Below are 18,548 nucleotides of genomic sequence, written 5' to 3'. Positions count from 1 at the left end.
TCTCAAAATTCACAAACTGTTCTATAATTTAATTTTGTAATTCAGCGGCAAAAACAACAAACAAAAAATGTATTTACTGTCCAGAGTGGATGAACTTGAAAATGCATGTCTCTCTAGTTTTGACAGCAATTACAAAGCTTTACTTAAACAATTATGGTTGATCACAGAATACTAGTTTGTGTGTTTTTAGTTCATGCTGGAAGATGATAAGGTGAGTTTCTATAAAATACTGATTTAGGTAGTCTAGGGTCTCAGTGCAGTGGCCCAGGGATTACTCTTCACCTTGCTTAACAGGTAGCATTAATGACCCATGATCACATCTATCATTGTCACCATTTTATACTCGTGTAGTCGACTGGCAACAGATGTAGTTGTTTTTCCAGGTTAGCTGTAGCTGGTTGTAGTGTGACATGGCCTTACACCCCCAAAATCCACTGTTGAAATTCCTGAAGAGTGTCACTGATGACAAAGCTGTTCCTACCTGTGTATTCATGTGTGTTAATATGTGCACGTGTGAATGCTCCAAACAGCCCCCGGGGCATGATAGCAGCCCGCTGCAGTAAGACCTGTTGCCATGTTTACACCCGTGTTTATATTTGCGAGGTCGGAGTGATTGATTGGTGGTAAATGTCTGAACGGTAGAGCACGCGATTGCGGGAAGGCAGGCATGAAGCGGTTCTTCTCTTCTTGATTGACTTTTCCAGGGAGTTCCCATTCCAGGGGCTCGTATCCAACGCTTGAGGAATGGGTACGACTGCACCTCTGCTCCCCTAATAAACACGTTTTACACTCTTAACTGATCCTATTTCTTCCTCTCTGGCTCTTGAAATACTGGAGGCTATTTCAGCAATTACGACTCTGACTTTCAGCACTTCTCATTTTAATGAAGACCTTTCTGCCACCAGCAATTCATTTCCATTTAAATATTCTATTGCTAGTACCAACCACTTTTTTCACCATTCTGTAGCAGTTTACTTGACATTGTTACCTCCCGCCTTTCATCAGATCTGTGACCAAGCAAATGTTGACAGGTATTTTTTGTCTACTCTCCAAATGTCCCTTGTGTAGCATTATCTGTAGGTAGTCTTTGTTGTTGTGTTATACTGGGGACATAATTTCTTCCTGGCATAAGGGACACTAGCTAGTTGCTACCTTTGTTCGCCTGCGGTTTGGTGCTGTGAGTTTTTAGAGCTTTTTACAGGTGCCTGCTATGGCCGTTTTTTTTCTGCCTTGAAAGCTAACTAAATCATTTTGTCAGAGTATTACTTTAATAAAGTTGAAGCTTGTTGTAACATCATTTATTTGTAAGGAAGAGTGCCTGGCAGTGGTACTGGAAAAACTATCAAAATGAAATGATGGAGTTTTGGACTAAAAACTGATTGCATTGGCTCAGGCACCCCTCAAATTCCCTCCATTTTGGTGCCCTGAGAGACTGGCCACCACCTGTTCACATTAACGCCATCAAGAGAAAACGATGCAGAGAAAAAGAGAAGGCGTAAAAGAGGTAGAGCGGAGTGCCGGGAGGCAGACAGGGACTTTCCAGACTCAACTGCATAAATCCTGAGTTTGACAGCCAATCTCCAACTCTCAGTTTACCTGCCCTGACATACGCTGCCGCAGCACGTATTTCTCCACACGTGGACTACTCCCACTCCCACGTCTCCCATCTGTCTCTCGGATCCACCTGATCTGTTTGACTTGTATTTGTTCATTGCCATAGCTGCAGCAGCCTCCACACTAACCGAGATGAAGACGCCTGTAATTAGACAGAAAAACGCAGAGATCGAGCTATGATCGCAATGATGAGTGAACATCAGTGGGGGAGGGATTAGTGGGTGGGTGGATGCATGTCATGCCATGTACAAATCCCTTATTTGAAAAATTAATGTTAACCTTAAATTTCCCTTAAAGTTTAAGGTATTTTGTTTATTTCTATAATCCTATTTTTTAAGATCTCTTCAAGTAGATCAACATTTCAGTGTTCAGCCTCACATTCTGTCAATTTCTCTGTACTTTAGCTCTGCATACAGTGAATAGACACAATAAAAGAAACACCTGAGTAAATGAGGGAGAAAATCTGTTTTCAAAGCATGCTGGAGCATTTCATTCTCTATATGAAAGGCGGCTGCCGCCAAGAAACCCATCAGGGATCATTTGCATCCCATAGTGAAGTTGAGCTTAAATGGGACTAAACCTGTCATCTCACAAGATGAAGACACTCTTATCACTTTCACCAAGTCTTTCAGGCCTTTGTATTCAAAGACGTGCATCTTTTTTTGTTATCGCAGCTTCCTAAGCTTCCTTCCAACTAATGTCCTTCATTTAACCCAAACTATAAAACTACTCATGTAAACCATGAGAACCTGTTGTGCTATTCTGGGAGCTCATGTTAAAGAGAAGCTCCATCAATAAACTCAATGTTTGGATTTCCTTTAGGTGCACTCTGTAATTAAAGCTCTTTGGAAAGATGCGGTTATGTACTGTATGTGTTGGTATGTCGGTGGGGGGGGCGATATTGTTATTGAAATCCAGTTTAAGAACCCCTTGTTCCCAGCGTGAAAACCCTCAAAGAGCCGTCACACCTTCCAGGTGGATGATGCAATGTCATACATCCACAGCTCTGTCTCGCTCTCCCTGTCACTCACTGTGTCTCTGGTATTCTCCTTTTAAATTGTATTGTGTCTGAGTAAGGCAAATTGGCACACTGCAAGGAAAAATTAGCACTTTGTTTTTCTAACGTGTGTGTGTGTGTGTGTGTGTGTGTGTTTATGCACAGACGAGCTTGAGTGACACAGTTACAACAAGACAGAACTGGAGGTGGAGAGAATCCCCCTCAAGTTTCATCACAACACATGATGATGGAGATACAGCTCTGTTTGGAGAGTGGGCTGTTAGCGTGGGCATGCATACAGCAACAGTAGCTTAGGCTACAGCAGGTAGCTGGGGAAAACACAGAATAATTGTGGAGTAATTCTATATCATGTTGCGCTACACCCATACAGTCACTGACCTCTGAATTAGAAATCACGTCCCATATTGTAGAAAGTGAGACTCCATGTAATTTCTTATTATAAAGCAGGTCGAGGTGATATATAAATACTGTGAAAGTATCAAAACGCTCAAACCACAGAGAAATGCACACTGCCCGTATTTAGAAACTGTGCCTTTAAACGAGCTGTCAGGACTTCTGTATAGTTGTGATGTCACAACTGTACTATATATCTGTAGAAAGTCCCGCTACAGTGCTATTACGTCATTCCCCGGCTGCAATGATGGTGCAGACAGACACTATGAGAACATTACTTGTTTTTTTTAACATTAAAACCTGCAAACACATTCTAGTAGAAACCCAAAATGCAAGTAGGAACCTCAAAGTAAGCATATGTTCCTTTTTAATGATTCATACTGACTTTTTAACCATCATGTGGTTGACATAATAATCTATATTTTTGTAGACATTTGCCTTAATCTATTTTTGTAACATACAGTAGTAATACTTTAGACTTTCTTGGGTTGTACACTGTGAAAGCATCTTATATTTTCAGCAACACTAACAAAGTTATTTTGTCTTGTTAGAGCTGCAACAATTAATTGATTAATCAATTAGTTGATCAACTAAAAAGAAAAGGTATAAGCAACGATTTTGGTATTCGATTAATCTGTGAGAGGATTTGCTTGTCTGTATGTTTGTCTTATATCATTGTCAGCTGAATATCTCTTGGTTTTTTAACTGTTGGTCGGACAAAACAAGACATTTTAGGACGCTAACTAGCTAGGGTGTAGGGCTAGGATGTTGTCAGACATTTTTATGTGTTTTGATTGACATAATAGAGCAAACAGAACCAGTGTAGTTCCTGGTGCATGTGTTGCAGGTGATGCAAGACAAAGACAGGGTTTTTAGTTTTCATTGTGATTCGTAAACCCACAGTCTGTACTTGAACCTGGACTGAACAGTTGCACGAGTGGAGATCATAGTTTGCATTCTGTCTCCCACCAGCAGTCAATGTTGGTTTCTTTCAACCATGAAGAAGATCTTTCCTGAACCTTAAACCTACATTGTGTAATTCTTTGAGTTGATTCTTAGCAAAAAAGCCCTTTGTTCTTTCACAAGTATGTGCTCATTCATGTGTAATTACTTCCTCCAACTAATCAAAGTATTCTCGTAAGCGTAGAATCTGCCATTCAGAATCATTCAGAATACATACGACCGACTCGCTCGAATGACTGCAGCCATGTTGCGCCTCCATCTTTAAAATACATTAGCCAAAGAGGGACATACCTTTTTACATTTTAATGAAAGTAAAACCGAGGTCATGATATTTAGACCCAGTAGTACTCTTGGTGCCTCCCAATTGGACCTGCAGATCAATTCTGTTGTAAAAGTTAAGTTTCTTTCAACTCAGGCTGCTTACCAAACTGAAGCCATTGTTATCTTTCACTAATTTTGAGAGGGTTATACATGCTTTTATCACAACTCGCCTAGATTACTGTAATGCTTTATATGTAGGTGTTAGCCAGGCCTCCCTCTCTAGATTACAAATGGTTCAAAACGCAGCCGCTCGACTCCTTACCGGAAGTCGTAAACGAGATCACATTACACCTGTTCTTGCCTCCCTTCATTGGCTACCGGTTTGCTTTAGAATACATTTCAAGATTCTGTTGTTTGTTTTTAAAGCTCGTTATGGTCAAGCCCCAGCGTATATCGCTGAACTATTAAAGCCGCACGTTCCTCTGAGGTCGTTAACGTCTGCTGACCAGCTACTCCTTGTTGTCCCTAGAACGCGGCTCACAAAGAGGGGAGATGGAGCGTTCTCAGTCGTGGCCCCAAGGTTGTGGAATGAATTGCCTCTGCACGTCAGATTGGCCCCCAGCGTTCACAGTTTTAAATCACGACTTAAAACTCACTTTTATTCATTGGCCTTTAAACCGGCTTGAGAGCTGTATTGTGTATTTTATTTTTCTAGTGTGTTATTTGTTTTTAAATGTTTGTTTTGTTACTTGCGTGTTTAAAACCATGTCAATGTCCAGCACTTTGGTCAACCTGGTTGTTTTAAATGTGCTTTACAAATAAAGTTGGATTGGATACCTCCGCATTTCGCCCTCTTACACCTAGTGGCACCGTGACGAATGCCAGGGGGAGATTACTCGCCAGGGAAGCGAAAAAGAGAATTAAAAGAACAACGCGACAGGCAAAGCAACAAGACCAAAGTTAGTATTGGAGTGGCTAGAACAGCTGCTTGTAAACGATGGAGATACTAAGAGATCATTTCGGGTCCGGCCACCGTAGGAGTTAAAACGAGCTCGGAATGGGAAGGGCTAGAAAGTAATATTCAGTTGGTTGTCATATACAATTTCACCGCTAGATGGGAGAAATTCTTACACGGTGTAGCTTTAACTAAGTAGTCTTGGAAACTAAACAACCTCATTTATCGGTAGGAGATAAATCTGATCACCAACATCAATCTAAACTCTGTTTTATATATAGCCAGACTGATGCAATCGATACCATCTACTGTATAAACACTGCACACCCCAGTAAATCAACAAATATGAGTGAATTGTTAAATAATAATCATGCAGCCTTAAATGTGCTGTCAAAGAATTAATTCTCCAGGCTTCTACTTTGTGTTATGTCTTTAGCACAGCTGCAGCTGTAGGCTATCATTTCCTATGGCTGTGAATTAGAACTAAAGGGTTTATTATTACACAAATTACAATCTTAAAACCGCTTCGCCCAAGCATTATTCACACCTTCTGATTACTGATGCAAAGAAAAACTCCATATTCTCCAAACACAGAGAGGAGCAGCGCTGCACTGAGGCTTCGTGTTTGCAAGGGAAAGTGGGGTCTATATCTTGGCTTCATGATGCAGATGAGTGACACAGTAGTGGAGTTGATGAAAGTGGAGTAATTGATCTGTCTGGCGGTGTGTGGGTTGCCAGGTCGGGTCTAAACCTCTATCTCATGGAGGGAATTCAGCCTGTTTGTCTTTGCCCTGTTAGCACATGACTGCTCTAATTTCAGTTGGCCTGTAATGTGATGAGTAAAGGTGTAATTAACTGTGGTTTTTCCCCAACAAACCCCCACCCATGCTCATGCACACACACTCGCTCACTCTCTTTTTTTCTTACGAGAAAGTGACGCTCACAGAGGGGTAGTCTTTCTCCTGTAATATCTCTGTGATTAAAGCTTTAGTGCGTAACTGTTTTGATATTAATGAACGGGGGGGCATAAACGAAACTAAGAATAACCAAAAATACATTTGGACACAAATTTACACAAATATATACTTGTAACATAAATACTAAAAAACAAAACAGCTGACATGCCCCAGGTTAATGGCATATTAAGGATTATCATCAGATTAATCCCTGATATATCAGTGGATGTCAATTTGTGCCATGTACACATAACAATGGGTGCTAAACACATAATTGTGGCAAAAACTGGGAAAAATGACAATTTTTCATCATCTATTGCCAAACAAACAGAAAGTAATCATTTCATTATGATATCAAACAGAGAAAAACAAGCTAATGCTGTATTAATATAAAGGTAATACTATTAAGCTCTCACCAGAATGTGTTCTTTACTCAATTAATCAATCAATCTATTTTTTGGACAAACCATAATCTTATGTGTTGAATATCAGTGGATCTCCTCGTCTCAAATCACTTTAGAAATTTTGCTTCTATGCTCCTGAGTGATTGACTTCGGGTTTTTTTCTGAACGCACAATAGAGCTCTTCATTCTTCCACCGCTGTGTGTGTGTGTGTGTGTGTGTGTGTGTGTGTGTGTGTATATATAGTGAGTTTAATGCCTTCATATTATCCTGTATGGAAGTCCATGCAGGTATGCAGAGGGAGGCCAAGGCTGAATACATGTAGCTTATATTTATACATCTGTCAAGACGCACACCAACACTCTACTGTATGTGACACACACACACACACACACACACACACACACACACATTCACACACGCACACATGCACAGAGGCACATTCCCCAGTTTTAAGCATGCATTTCAACAGGCCCTGTGTGAGCAGGAAAGAAATGAAACCACTAAATGCAGCACGTATATCCTGTACATTTAGAACTTTTTAAACAGATCGCTTTTTTTTTCTCCGCGTCGGCGGCAGACCCCCAATGCTGACAGAGCCTGGCTGACTTCCCAGAACAGAACAATATCTGCTAGGTCGACCGAGGGGCCCAGCAGTCGACACACACACACACACACACACACACACACACACACACACACACACACACACACACACACACACACACACACACACACACACACACACACACACACACACACAGAGCGTTGTACACAAACGTCTGGCCTTTAAACCGTCAGCGCTCAGGCCCTGCCTTACATAATGACAGAGAATGAAGGCATTAAGGCAATTTGTTTGATTTAAGTTGTCAAGGCGTCCTGGACCCTGCCCCTCTCAGCTGGTTTTGATACCCGGAGTCTGTGTGTATGTGTGTGTTGCAGGCCTTTTTTTGGTGTTGGAATAACAATGTATGTGTGGGACTCCCACACAGACAGCAGGACAGAGAGGGGGTGTCGGTGAAGAAGGTGCTGTAGTAGCATAAAATAAGGTTTATGAGGTCCAGGGAGAGTGAGCAGTGACAAAGAAGGAGGAGAAATGTGTAAGGATGGAAGAGGTTGAGGTAGAGCTGAAGGTGGACCTGAGAGAGCTGGAATTACATGTCTGTTGTTGGAAAGGGAATCTGTTTTGTGTGTGTGAGGATGCTGAGTTGGCTAATTTCCTCCTGAACAGGTAGCTAAGCATTAGCTTCAGGCTAATTTATCACGGCTTCAAGGGACGGGCATTTTTCGTCATTTCAACATTTGTGTACTCACATTGAATTATATAGAGTACCCAAGTTGGTCACTCGCAAAAACAATTGAGACACAGCCAGTAAAGTGATCCCGACTGGTCCTGGCTAATGCCGCCATGCTAACCCTGCTAACTGCTAATGTTACCGGAGGACCAGGCAAGCGGGCCACGGCTGTTTATAACATGTACCCTGTTCAGCGGCCGTAGCTAGCCGACAACGGAGAGTTACGTATTTTAAGCCAAGAGAGAGGGGCTGTAAATCATGAGAAGAGAGGACCGTGAGTTTGCACTGTGTTTAGCGATTGTTGCCGTAATTCTAAACCAATAAAGTGTGTTCAGTCGGTTGGAGAGGACGGCAAGGTAGTGTTATTTTTAGTGGCTCCTACTGTAATTCTAAGCCGAAGAAGTGTGTCTGTCAATTGGGTACAGAGCTCCGCATGAGCGCATGCATTTATGACTGTCAATATAGCCAGCATCTAACGTTAGCTACTCCGCTGTGCTGTGAAGTAATGTATGGCTATGTAAGACGAGCGTCTAGCAACATTGTTGTGGATGCTGCGGTCTCCCTGCCTGGCAACCTCCGTGAACTTCGAGTCTGGGGAGGAAGGGGCGGGGGAGACGACTCTCTCCAATATTTTGAATGTGTACTGCAGTAACTATTTTAAACACTAGCTGTCAGTATTACATATTGCACCTTCAAATAAAATGGTCTAAATTTGACAAAATGTTGATTTAAATCAGGAACTATCTGATCAAAGAATAAGTTATCAAGATTACAAATATGAACTGGCATTCGATTCTAACTCACTGGTGCAACTATAGTGTAGTAGCCATCGTAGTGACACATTGAGTGGGTACTGAGTGGAAACAGTCTCAGCAAATAAATCATACATGAAGAATGTCACTCAAACGTCCACTGAAGCAGTAAAAGCAGAAGTAAAACAGTAATATAATGTCAGACAAAAACATCAGATCTGTGTGGCGCGATGAGGAGGCTCTAACATTCCTCACATTAATATATTAAACAAATAGTTCTGGAAGTACAAAACGGTGCTGGAACAGATATTCAGTAAATAAATGGATTGACTGGAAGTTTTAGTTTTTAGTCATTTATCAAGTAATATAACCAGAAATATCCTGGATACCGTTCTAAAAATTCAAAGAGTTCCTTGTTGTTTTTTTTTATTCCAAATCATTACAAATGAAATCATTTTGGCTGTTGGTAAGACTATAAAGAATTTGTAAATGGATTTATACCTCATACCTTACCTTTTTTATTTTATAAACTAAAAGATAACTTGATAAATTGAATGTTGGCTAGATAATATGGCAATAAAATAATGGTTAGATTCAGCTCTGCTCAAAGTAGTAAAAAGTCATGGAGTCATTACATCAGAACCAAGTCTGTGTTGGCCTTTTTGCTGCACTCTATAAAGTCAAGTCTTCCTATATGCAAAATTGTGACTTGATGAATTTTTACGGAAATTGAAGACACACTACATCTGCAAACATTTTTGTACCTGTGTGTTTGTGTTAGTGTATTCCGATATTTTAATATTATGATCACCTGAATTCCCATGGATGAATAAACTCAAAATGGAAGTAGCTGACATTCTGAGGCCGTTTGATCAACAGTTAGTTCCTCAGACATCTTGATGCGCATCAAACATCTCCTCAGTAAATAATAGTATACCTTTTGTACGTCCATTCAACTGGTCAACTTTAAGTACACTATTCAGTTTGTTGGGATTTCGGAGTGGACTTTATTGCACAGGTATTGCCATTACTGTGTGCACCTCTTGTGTCATGTAGAAAACGTCATGTAAACGTACAGTATATGTTGGTGTATAAAGTGTCCCCTCACTTTCTCTTGTAAATGATGTAAATGAAAATGTCAGAATGCAAAGTAAAAGCATGAGTGGAGCGTCACAGGTAATTACTCCGAGCTATGGAGTGTAATTGAACCTGATCAAACCTGCTCACTGTGTGTGTGTGTGCGTTTGTGTCAGTGCATGTGTGTGTATGGACTTTGAGTGGAATAGAGGCCCAGTGTTCTTCGGTCCCAGCTTTAAATAAGGGGTCTTTATCTGGCTGTGTGTACAGCGCCGGTGTGGAAGCACTAAAGGGCCAAAGGGTTTCCTCCGTACAGACGGGGCTCATGCCGTTCGCTCCAGGTGTGATGACCACTAACCAGCACGGCTTTTAACCGTCACGCCTGATTTGGAGCCTGAGGCCAACCTGGCACTCAAACAAGCACACACAGTCCAAGTGTACAGTGTCGCACAGTCGTGCATGGCACATCCATTTCTAATTTAAACTTAATTTCCCCCCAAGTGTTCATTAAGTTCCCTCCCATCTTAGCCCTCAGCAGTGGAAACAGGCATTCTGGGAGTTGGAGTATTTAGTTTGAGGTATGAGCTTTCTGATCGGCTCTGATGGACTCCAGAAACAACACGTTCTCCAATTACGTTCTGCATCATTGTCGCCCCCGTCTTCTTTTATGGCAGACTTTGTGTGTAATGTGCAGTGACCTTGTGACATCTGTCAAGTTACTCACTTTGCATCATTCTGTTTTCAGGCAATAGCCTTCATTATTTACCTGTTGGTGGTTTTAAAAGGGTATCTCTTAAATGAATTTCAAAACTTGAGACCTCACAGGCAAAACCGTTACAATACTGGACCCTGATTGTCTGACATGACAATACCAGCGCCTCTTAATTTAAATATGGCTGACCTGATAATTGACAGCTTTCAATTGCAAATGCAGCAAGCCTGATTTTAAAGGATTTTAGCAAACTTTAAGTGAATGGAAGCACAATTGTGATGTGTTGGATATCATTTCTGTGGAACTAGGCATAGTGGTTTTGAAAATTTGTTAGCATTACATTTTGCCATTAAAATACATCAAAACAAATTGTAACATAGTCCAAAGCAGAGCGGTTTCTAAATGTTTTGGAGCAAGTCAGTCAATTGAAATCTTCAAAAGCAATATTCTCTATCTCGGAATGCTGATCAATAAAATAACACAGCATTTAACTAGACCAGGTACGTTCTGTGTACAGGCCTAATAAGTAAATATGCAAACTGTGTGGCAGTGCAAGGCCTGACTGTCGCAGTATTATTTATTTCTTGTTCCGTGATTTCACCAGGTCAAGGTGAATGTTTTTGCTTAAGTTGAGTCAAAGTCTAGCCTTAAGTCCTTATTTTTAAGACCGTCCAAATCGATGTCTCCAGTTTACACTTCTTTTCTGTAGTCTACATTAAATAGTCTGAATCGTTTACAGAATGTTTGTTTAATAATAAGTAGAGGTAATGTTCCTATCAAGATCACTTAATCATCTCTTTTTCTTTCTCAGATCTCCTTCGATTTGGCCGAGTACACCGCTAACGTGGACGGCGTAGGTACGCTCCGTCTCTTGGACGCCATAAAGACATGCGGTCTGACCAACAGTGTAAAATTCTACCAGGCGTCCACCAGTGAGCTGTACGGCAAAGTCCAGGAGATCCCTCAGAAGGAAACCACGCCCTTCTACCCTCGCTCACCTTACGGTAATACTCGCTCACTCACAGGGGCGCCGCCAGGAATTTTGGGCCCCATGACAAAAAATCGAATTGGGCCCCCTCTGCGCAGCTGTTGTCACCACATCTCTAGGACCTAACTGTCCCATCAAACGCTTTACATAACTCTAATTAAAGGCTTGCAACTGTCTTGCTTCTTGTAGTTCAATACAGTTAATATTGTCTGTATCTTACATGCAGGCTCAGGTAAGCTACTCACTGTTTCCAGCTGTCCAGCATCCAGTACAGACATTTCATGCAGATACAGGGGGGTGGTCGGTCAATATGGATGTTTACTTTTTGGTCAATCCAGTTGAGGTGGTTCGGGCATCTGGTAAGGATGCCCCCTGGGCGCCTCCCTAGGGAGGTGTTCCAGGCACGTCCAGCTGGGAGGAGGCCTCGGGGGAGACCCAGGACTAGGTGGAGGGATTATATCTCTAACCTGGCCTGGGAACGCCTCGGGATCCCCCAGTCGGAGCTGGTTAATGTGGCCCGGGAAAGGGAAGTTTGGGGTCCCATGCTGGAGCTGCTACCCCCGCGACCCGACCCCGGATAAGCGGATGAAGATGGATGGATTTTTGGTCAATGGGGATATTTAACTTTTACTGCCAAAAACAAGTAAAAACAAAGAGATCATTCATTTTATTATTATATTTGAAATATATATACTGAATGATGATGGTTTAATCATTTTATATTAGTTTTTACCTTTGTCCTAACTTTTCCCCCCTATACAGCGCCCCTGCTCACCCATACATAACGCACTGTAGATCCATGTGGAAACACATACACTGATTAAAATTGTCTACCTTGCACTATTCGTCAAACTATTGCGTATGGCCATGTAAGGGCATACAAACACAGTTTGCTTGATACCTCTGCAGCACTTTTTCGTGTGTGTGGGTGTGTGTGTGGGTGTGTGTGTGTGTGGGTGTGGTGTGTGTGAGTGAATAGAGGGGTGCTTCAGTGCTCAGGCAGAGTTTGAGCTCTCCACACACCCGAGGCCAAAACGTCTGACTGAAGACTAGAGTGGCTCTAACTTTAACAAAGACACCTTTATATCCACAGCACTCCCTTTCAACACACTTACACACACAGGCAGGCTATACACGTGTGTGAGCGATCAGGTTTCATGTTCTCTGTTGTCTAAATGCTCTCATCACTGACACTTTCCCCATCTGTCAGCACTCAATCTGAGGCTGCATGGGAGGCGCATACCATTACGAGGAGGGCTGCTCCTCTATTAATTAGACTTTGGAAAGGGGAGGCAAGGGTTGCCATGGTGACCTCCCTTCACCTCCAGCGTACATCCTGACCTACGGCTTAATCAACGGGCGCCTCCCTTTGCATGCTCTGGTATTCCCCTCATCACAGGAGAAGGGAGGAGGAAGATGGTAAGAGGTAAAGAGGGAGAACTTTTTGTACAAGCCTGCTTTCGGTCAATCAGCAGGAGTCTGTGGTTCATGTTCCTGACGTTGAAATGTGATCTGCGGTACCGCTGTGTTCAACCATGACGTGTAGTGTACTGTAGTCACTCTGTAAGATTAAACTGTGCTAATAGCTACATGAAAGTTTAATTTGTTGATTGAGTGAATAAAAGCATCCTATGAGTGTGGAAAAAGTCTGCTTGTGGACTGTTGTAGTCCACAGAGGAACGATTGAAGAGACTGTTGGGTTTTGTGTGAAGTGATACCTCTTCACTTTTCTGGTACTAATATACTACTCCCTTCACCCTGTTCCCTCTGTTTCTGTCTTTCTCCGCCTCTCTCCTCAGGTGCTGCGAAGCTCTATGCCTACTGGATCGTGGTGAACTTTCGAGAGGCCTACAACATGTTCTCTGTCAACGGGATCCTCTTTAACCACGAGAGCCCGAGGAGAGGTGAGCTCGCAGCACGGCACACATTCTGCTGTTCTATAACACAAACGTGTTTTTTTTTTTGTCCTGACGTAAAAAGAAATTGAGGTTGTTGCAGCACCTGATAGTAACAGAGTAGAAGAACATCATAGAGGACAGTTTATAAAGTTAAAATGACGTTGTGAAAAAATGACATTATTAGCAACAGGCAGAACCCACAATAAAGCAGTAAAACAGAAGGTAAACCATTGTTGGATTGTGTAAAAGTATTCAATTACATGCTCTATATAAAGTTATATTCATTCACGGGTGGAGCCAGGTTTCTCTTAAACACTCGACACACTCTTACACACATTCTGACACATAGTGAGTGGGTTGTGGTCACATTTTTAATATGTGCTCTGAGCCCAGAGGGTCGCAGGCGCTGGTTTAACCCGATTTACACGCCACCGCGACCCAAAATGAATACCACATGACTGCAGCCCCAGTGCTGCGCCCAGGTCAGCCGCTCAGGTGTTTATGATTTATCCCCTAATGAAGGCCCTGGCTACGACCCCAGCAAAGGTCAGGGGTCAACCAATAAACCCTAATGGATTACCACAGATAGATAGGTGTGGGAACCAATGCAGTTTACAGCCAGCTCAACAAAGATGGAGCGGTCGCCATCGAGGTCATGTAATGTAGAATTAGTTGACAGAGTTGACCTAGGAATGATGGGTAACGCTTACAAGCCAGAAGAAAGAACGTGTTGGATGACAAGAGGAGTGATGGAGATAACCAAGTAGTGCTTAAACAGAAAATGAATCTTAGACAGTTATAATAATTGGTTGATTGGTCGGGTCGTTTATCAAAAACCTTCACACGTTCTCTGGTTCCAGCCACTTAAATTTGAAGATTTGCTGCCTTTTGTGAGTTAAATATCTTTGGGGTTCTTGACAGTTGTTCAGACCAAAAAAAAAAAAAAAAAAATTTTGAAGACGTCACCTCGAGCTTTCGAAACTTTTCACTGTTTTCTGATGTTGTATAGACTTTACGGTAAATCAGTATCAAAATAATATAAATCAGCTGGTTAGCAATCATGAAAATAATCATTAGTTGCAGCTCTAGTGATAAACAAACATGCTGATTGGCCCTGTGAAACTATGAAATCAGAGATGCTTGTGTCCTTTTCATTACACACACAATGAGCTTATAAGGGCAAAGCTCTCTGCTCGCTAGATAACGCGTCCTTAGCCTTCTGATCCCTGGTCGGCTCTTTCTCAACTTTCTCTCTGACTTCGCTTCCATCTTTCCATTCTTTCTACACACAGTCCTTTCCTCTTTCTTCCTCTCTCTTGCCTCGTTCCATGTCTTCATCCTCCTTTTTCCACAGTCAGCATTTCTGCAGCAGGCCATTGGGTTTGCTCCTGCCACTTCTATTCTCAGAGTTACGGCTGTTGTTGCTCATAAAGCAGGAACGCTGTGCTGTGATGTGGCCAGATGTCCCACTGCTGTATTGCACAACCCAGTGTGGCGCTTGTGTTGGCTGGATTGGCCAGTGTTTACCCAGGCCCCCGGGGCCCGTCGTGACCCTGCCGCTGCCGCACTGAGGGGGCGTTTGGCCGTGCACTCTGCACCCACAGGAGGGCTTTAGAGGGGAGGAGTTGATGCTTTGAGCTGGAAAAAAAAAACAAAAACCATGGCACAGTTTGAGTTGGAATTATGTTTTAAAGTTATATGCTGCATTGGTGGATTGTTCAACAGGAAACTGAAATGGTGACTCCAGTGACGCCTCAAAAAATAAATACATTTAACGTTGCTGATAGTGTTCTCAGTCATAAACTGAAAGTGTGTTAATGACAATTTTAGCTTGCATAATTTTTTGGGCAGTACAAAATATAACCTCTGTATTGTAGTAAATTTATTTTATATAGACCTTCTAAATATTACATCCTTGCATACAACATCATTGTACAGATTATATACTTTATAATGTGAGGGTACAGTGTGGTATTGGGACACCATATAGATCTTTCTAGGGGAAAAAAATCAACTAAATCAAAGTTAATGAATAAATAAATAGAACTCAGCAGTTATGATGATGGTTAACCAGTTAAAGATGAAACTTGCACCAACAGAAACTAAAATTGTCTTAACAGTAGAACTACATCAATAACACTAAAATATATAACATTAGAATCAATAAATTCATACTACTGGTTGCTCTCTTTGATTACCAAGTGACAGGTGAAATTGCTTAACAAAACACCAAAACGATGACATCAATTCAGAAGCTAGTGGAACATAATGCAGATCACTGGAACCAGAGGCATTTTCATTTCTCCTCAGCCACACCCTGAACATCTCCGTTCAGTATTTTTGGACCTACGTGCGTTAACACACTTGTGGTAGAGAGAGATAAAGCGTTACTTATTATTACCTGCCCCTCCTGTGCTTTTACGCACCACTTGTACTCCTGGATAATTAGTCACTAATGCGGCAGGAAATCCATGATGTCTGTGTCACTGGCGCTGACATCACCACTTTCCCGCGCCCCCATCCCCCACACAGGAAAAGCTGTGATGTCATTGTCCCAGGGTGCCAGTGGCCATGTGTGCCTCTGTTTGAGAAACAAATCGATGTTTGCCTTTATGAGAGAGTTTTTCTATTTAACAACAAACTCACTGAGTCTTGCTCTAAATGCGACTGCCAAAGTGACCTACCAGTGACCAATCATGTCCATGGCGCAGTGTGGCGTGGTGTGATGGGTCATATAGCACGGTCTGGTGGCTGCTGGGAATGGCTGGAGAGGGAAAAGCGAAGCGTAACACCAGTTTCCCCTCAGACTTACTGTCCCTCTGTAGGATTCAACAAGGAGCTCTGTCTCTTAGAGAGTCCAGGATGACTTAATTCCAGCAGGAATGCACTTCTGGTTTCTCTTGTAGTTCTCATAAACACCTGACCGTTCAACCAATAAACAGCCAATCTCCATTGTTCTGCAGCGAAAGGTCGGAATCGGACAGTCGGGGAGAAAAATATCCCGGTGGAAATCCAGCGTGAAGCAAAACAAAACGGAAGCCTGCATCTGCCGGCCGGTTTACACCGCGGCTAGCTTCTGTCTGGTTAGCTTAGTTGTTAGCCATAACAAATAGCCCTCTCCCTGACTCTGAAGAGGGGGATTAGCATTAGCAGGGGTGCTAAATAGACTCCATATTGCTTTGACATATGAGACACAGTGCAGTACTCCACACTCTCTTGGCACGAATGATCAGCACTGAATCCTGTGCAAATAACCGGTTCATATATTTATTTGGTCGTCATATTCAACATACATACAGCACCTCAAAGTCCCCAAAAATCTCATTTTGACAGTAAAAGACAAAACCCAAGTTTAATTTATAGTTATTAGCAGTGTGTTGATCTAAGGCTGTGCAGTAAATCAGCACAGTAATATGTTTTGTGTGCGTTTGTGTCCACTGTTGGTGCTACTGACCAGCTCCAGTTGTAGGCTAATCCCCTGGTTTATTTGGGGAAGTCCCATCCATCTCTCCACCCTGAGAGCTCTGTGGTTCACGCTTGGCAGTATAGAATAATATACTGTTATGTTAGGAGAGAAGACCAGTTAGCATTGGGGAAGTTAGAATAGCATTGCCAAATTCAATGCTGCTCAAATACTCACACATACAGCCGCTGAGCCGCTACATGCCTTGGATTCATCTTTCTGCTTTCGTTGAGGTTGAGCCCAAAAGGTCAGATCGCATGATAGATTTGTAAGAGGATATGTTTTCCATTTATTGGAGAGGTTATTTTCTAAGGAAATCTTCAAATAGGAATGACTCGGTCAGGGGGCGTCGAGGGGATTTGAAATTCTCGTAAGAAGGAACTCTGCACTTTTCATTTTAGTCTTTCGTTTTGTCGGGAATGAGAAAAGGCTGAGTGAGAGCATTAGCTGAACTGTGGCCAGGTGAAGAGCGGCGTCTGACGCCCCAAAGCAGAGCTGACGACAGAGTTCTCTACTTCCCTCCACGCCTTCCACCGCCTTGTCACGTAGCCAAAAAAGGTGCTTTCCTCCGCCTCAGCCTACCTTGGTTTTAGACCTGTCATGTGGTCGTTTAGTTATCAACCTTCACTCATCCCCATTGCCACCCTCAAATCTGTGTTTGTTGTCCCAGATCACCATGGTATCCAAGAATCTTGTTGACTGAGTGCGCACTTTGAGCAGCGCTAATTGTACAGCAAGTTGAGGGCTCCCTGTTGCCTCTCTCAACCTTTTCAGTTCCTCTCAGAGGACAGTCGAACCCCAAAATGTTTCGATACAATTACATTTTTGTTTTCAATACTTGGGTGAAACACTGTCTCGATCGCTCTCGGTTCTGCAATGTGGAGGTGGTGCTGTCAGCGTTGGAGCTCAAGAAAAACATGTATGATCTACTCCCGTCTCTTTCTCCACACCCTCCCTTTCTTTCCCCACACCTTTGCACACCCTGTGCTGTCCATCCATTTTCTTGCATCACACCCAGTGAAAAAAACCCTCCTCACATCACATTTCTTTCTCTCTGTACCTTCCCTGTCAGTTTAGTCAGCTTGGAACGAGAGCAGCAGCAGCAGTCTGTCAGGTGTGAATAGATGCTGTTTTGGCGGAGCTGAGCGCATGACCTCTTTTGGATGTAACGCAAATAGTCTCCCTTCGTCAAGGCTCCAGAGATCAGTCAGAACGTGAATTGTGCAATAACAGTGATGGCAGACACTGACAAGTCTTTGGCCTGGGTGGAATTTAGCCAATCCCCGACCAGGGGAAGATTCCTCCTGCAGAATCACTCAGTGCTCCTGCAAGTCAGGTATTTTGTTCATAACTCAGTGCAGATAAACAAGATGGGTATGAAATGAGTACACATTGATTTTAATGTAAACAGGGCTACAGGGTTGACCAAAATCCTGAAACGTGGGGGTGGAGTTGCAAAGTAAGGGTTGCATTTTCCACTTCAAATCTACCACAAAGCCTTTCACTCCCCTAGGCCATTGGTAAAAGACAGAGAGTTATGAGATTTTCAGTTCTGGTTGAATTCCAATACAGGTGTGTAAACCCTGTGTCGAGGTAACCCAAGGGTTTCTATTTGCAATCAAAATTACGTCTTGGCTATTTTTTCTTTACCAGCTTCAGAACGTGGCAAGTTCAGACAAGCTCACGACAGAAATGACTCAACTGTCAAATATCTGGAAAATACTTGGAATGAGTCTTTTTAAACAAAAGTAAGCGGTCCACTGTCCTATTTTTAGAATGTGGCTCATTAAAGCAGTCTGGG

The 18,548-nt window shown here is 42.5% G+C and overlaps 1 protein-coding gene and 1 long non-coding RNA gene across 2 annotated transcripts in view; one reads left to right on the top strand and one right to left on the bottom strand.

The window, feature by feature from the left end:
• The window catches only part of gmds (GDP-mannose 4,6-dehydratase), a 181,439-nt gene that overhangs the window by 47,744 nt on the left and 115,147 nt on the right, over window positions 1-18,548 (top strand). Inside the window, exons 5-6 of the mRNA XM_078258355.1 lie at window positions 11,210-11,402; window positions 13,186-13,290. Coding sequence (XP_078114481.1) covers window positions 11,210-11,402; window positions 13,186-13,290 — 298 coding nt within the window. The remainder of the gene's footprint in view (window positions 1-11,209; window positions 11,403-13,185; window positions 13,291-18,548) is intronic.
• On the bottom strand, window positions 13,874-17,943 carry LOC144522861 (uncharacterized). Its single transcript, XR_013502457.1, has 3 exons — window positions 16,925-17,943; window positions 16,739-16,842; window positions 13,874-14,922 (listed from the first exon to the last, which is right to left on the bottom strand). It is a non-coding gene; the product is annotated as an uncharacterized LOC144522861 (long non-coding RNA).

This window comes from Sander vitreus, chromosome 9 (assembly GCF_031162955.1).
Source record: "Sander vitreus isolate 19-12246 chromosome 9, sanVit1, whole genome shotgun sequence".
Taxonomy (NCBI): Eukaryota; Metazoa; Chordata; class Actinopteri; order Perciformes; family Percidae; genus Sander; species Sander vitreus.
Note: the sequence above shows the minus strand (reverse complement) of the source record. Positions and strands in the feature narration are given on the sequence as shown.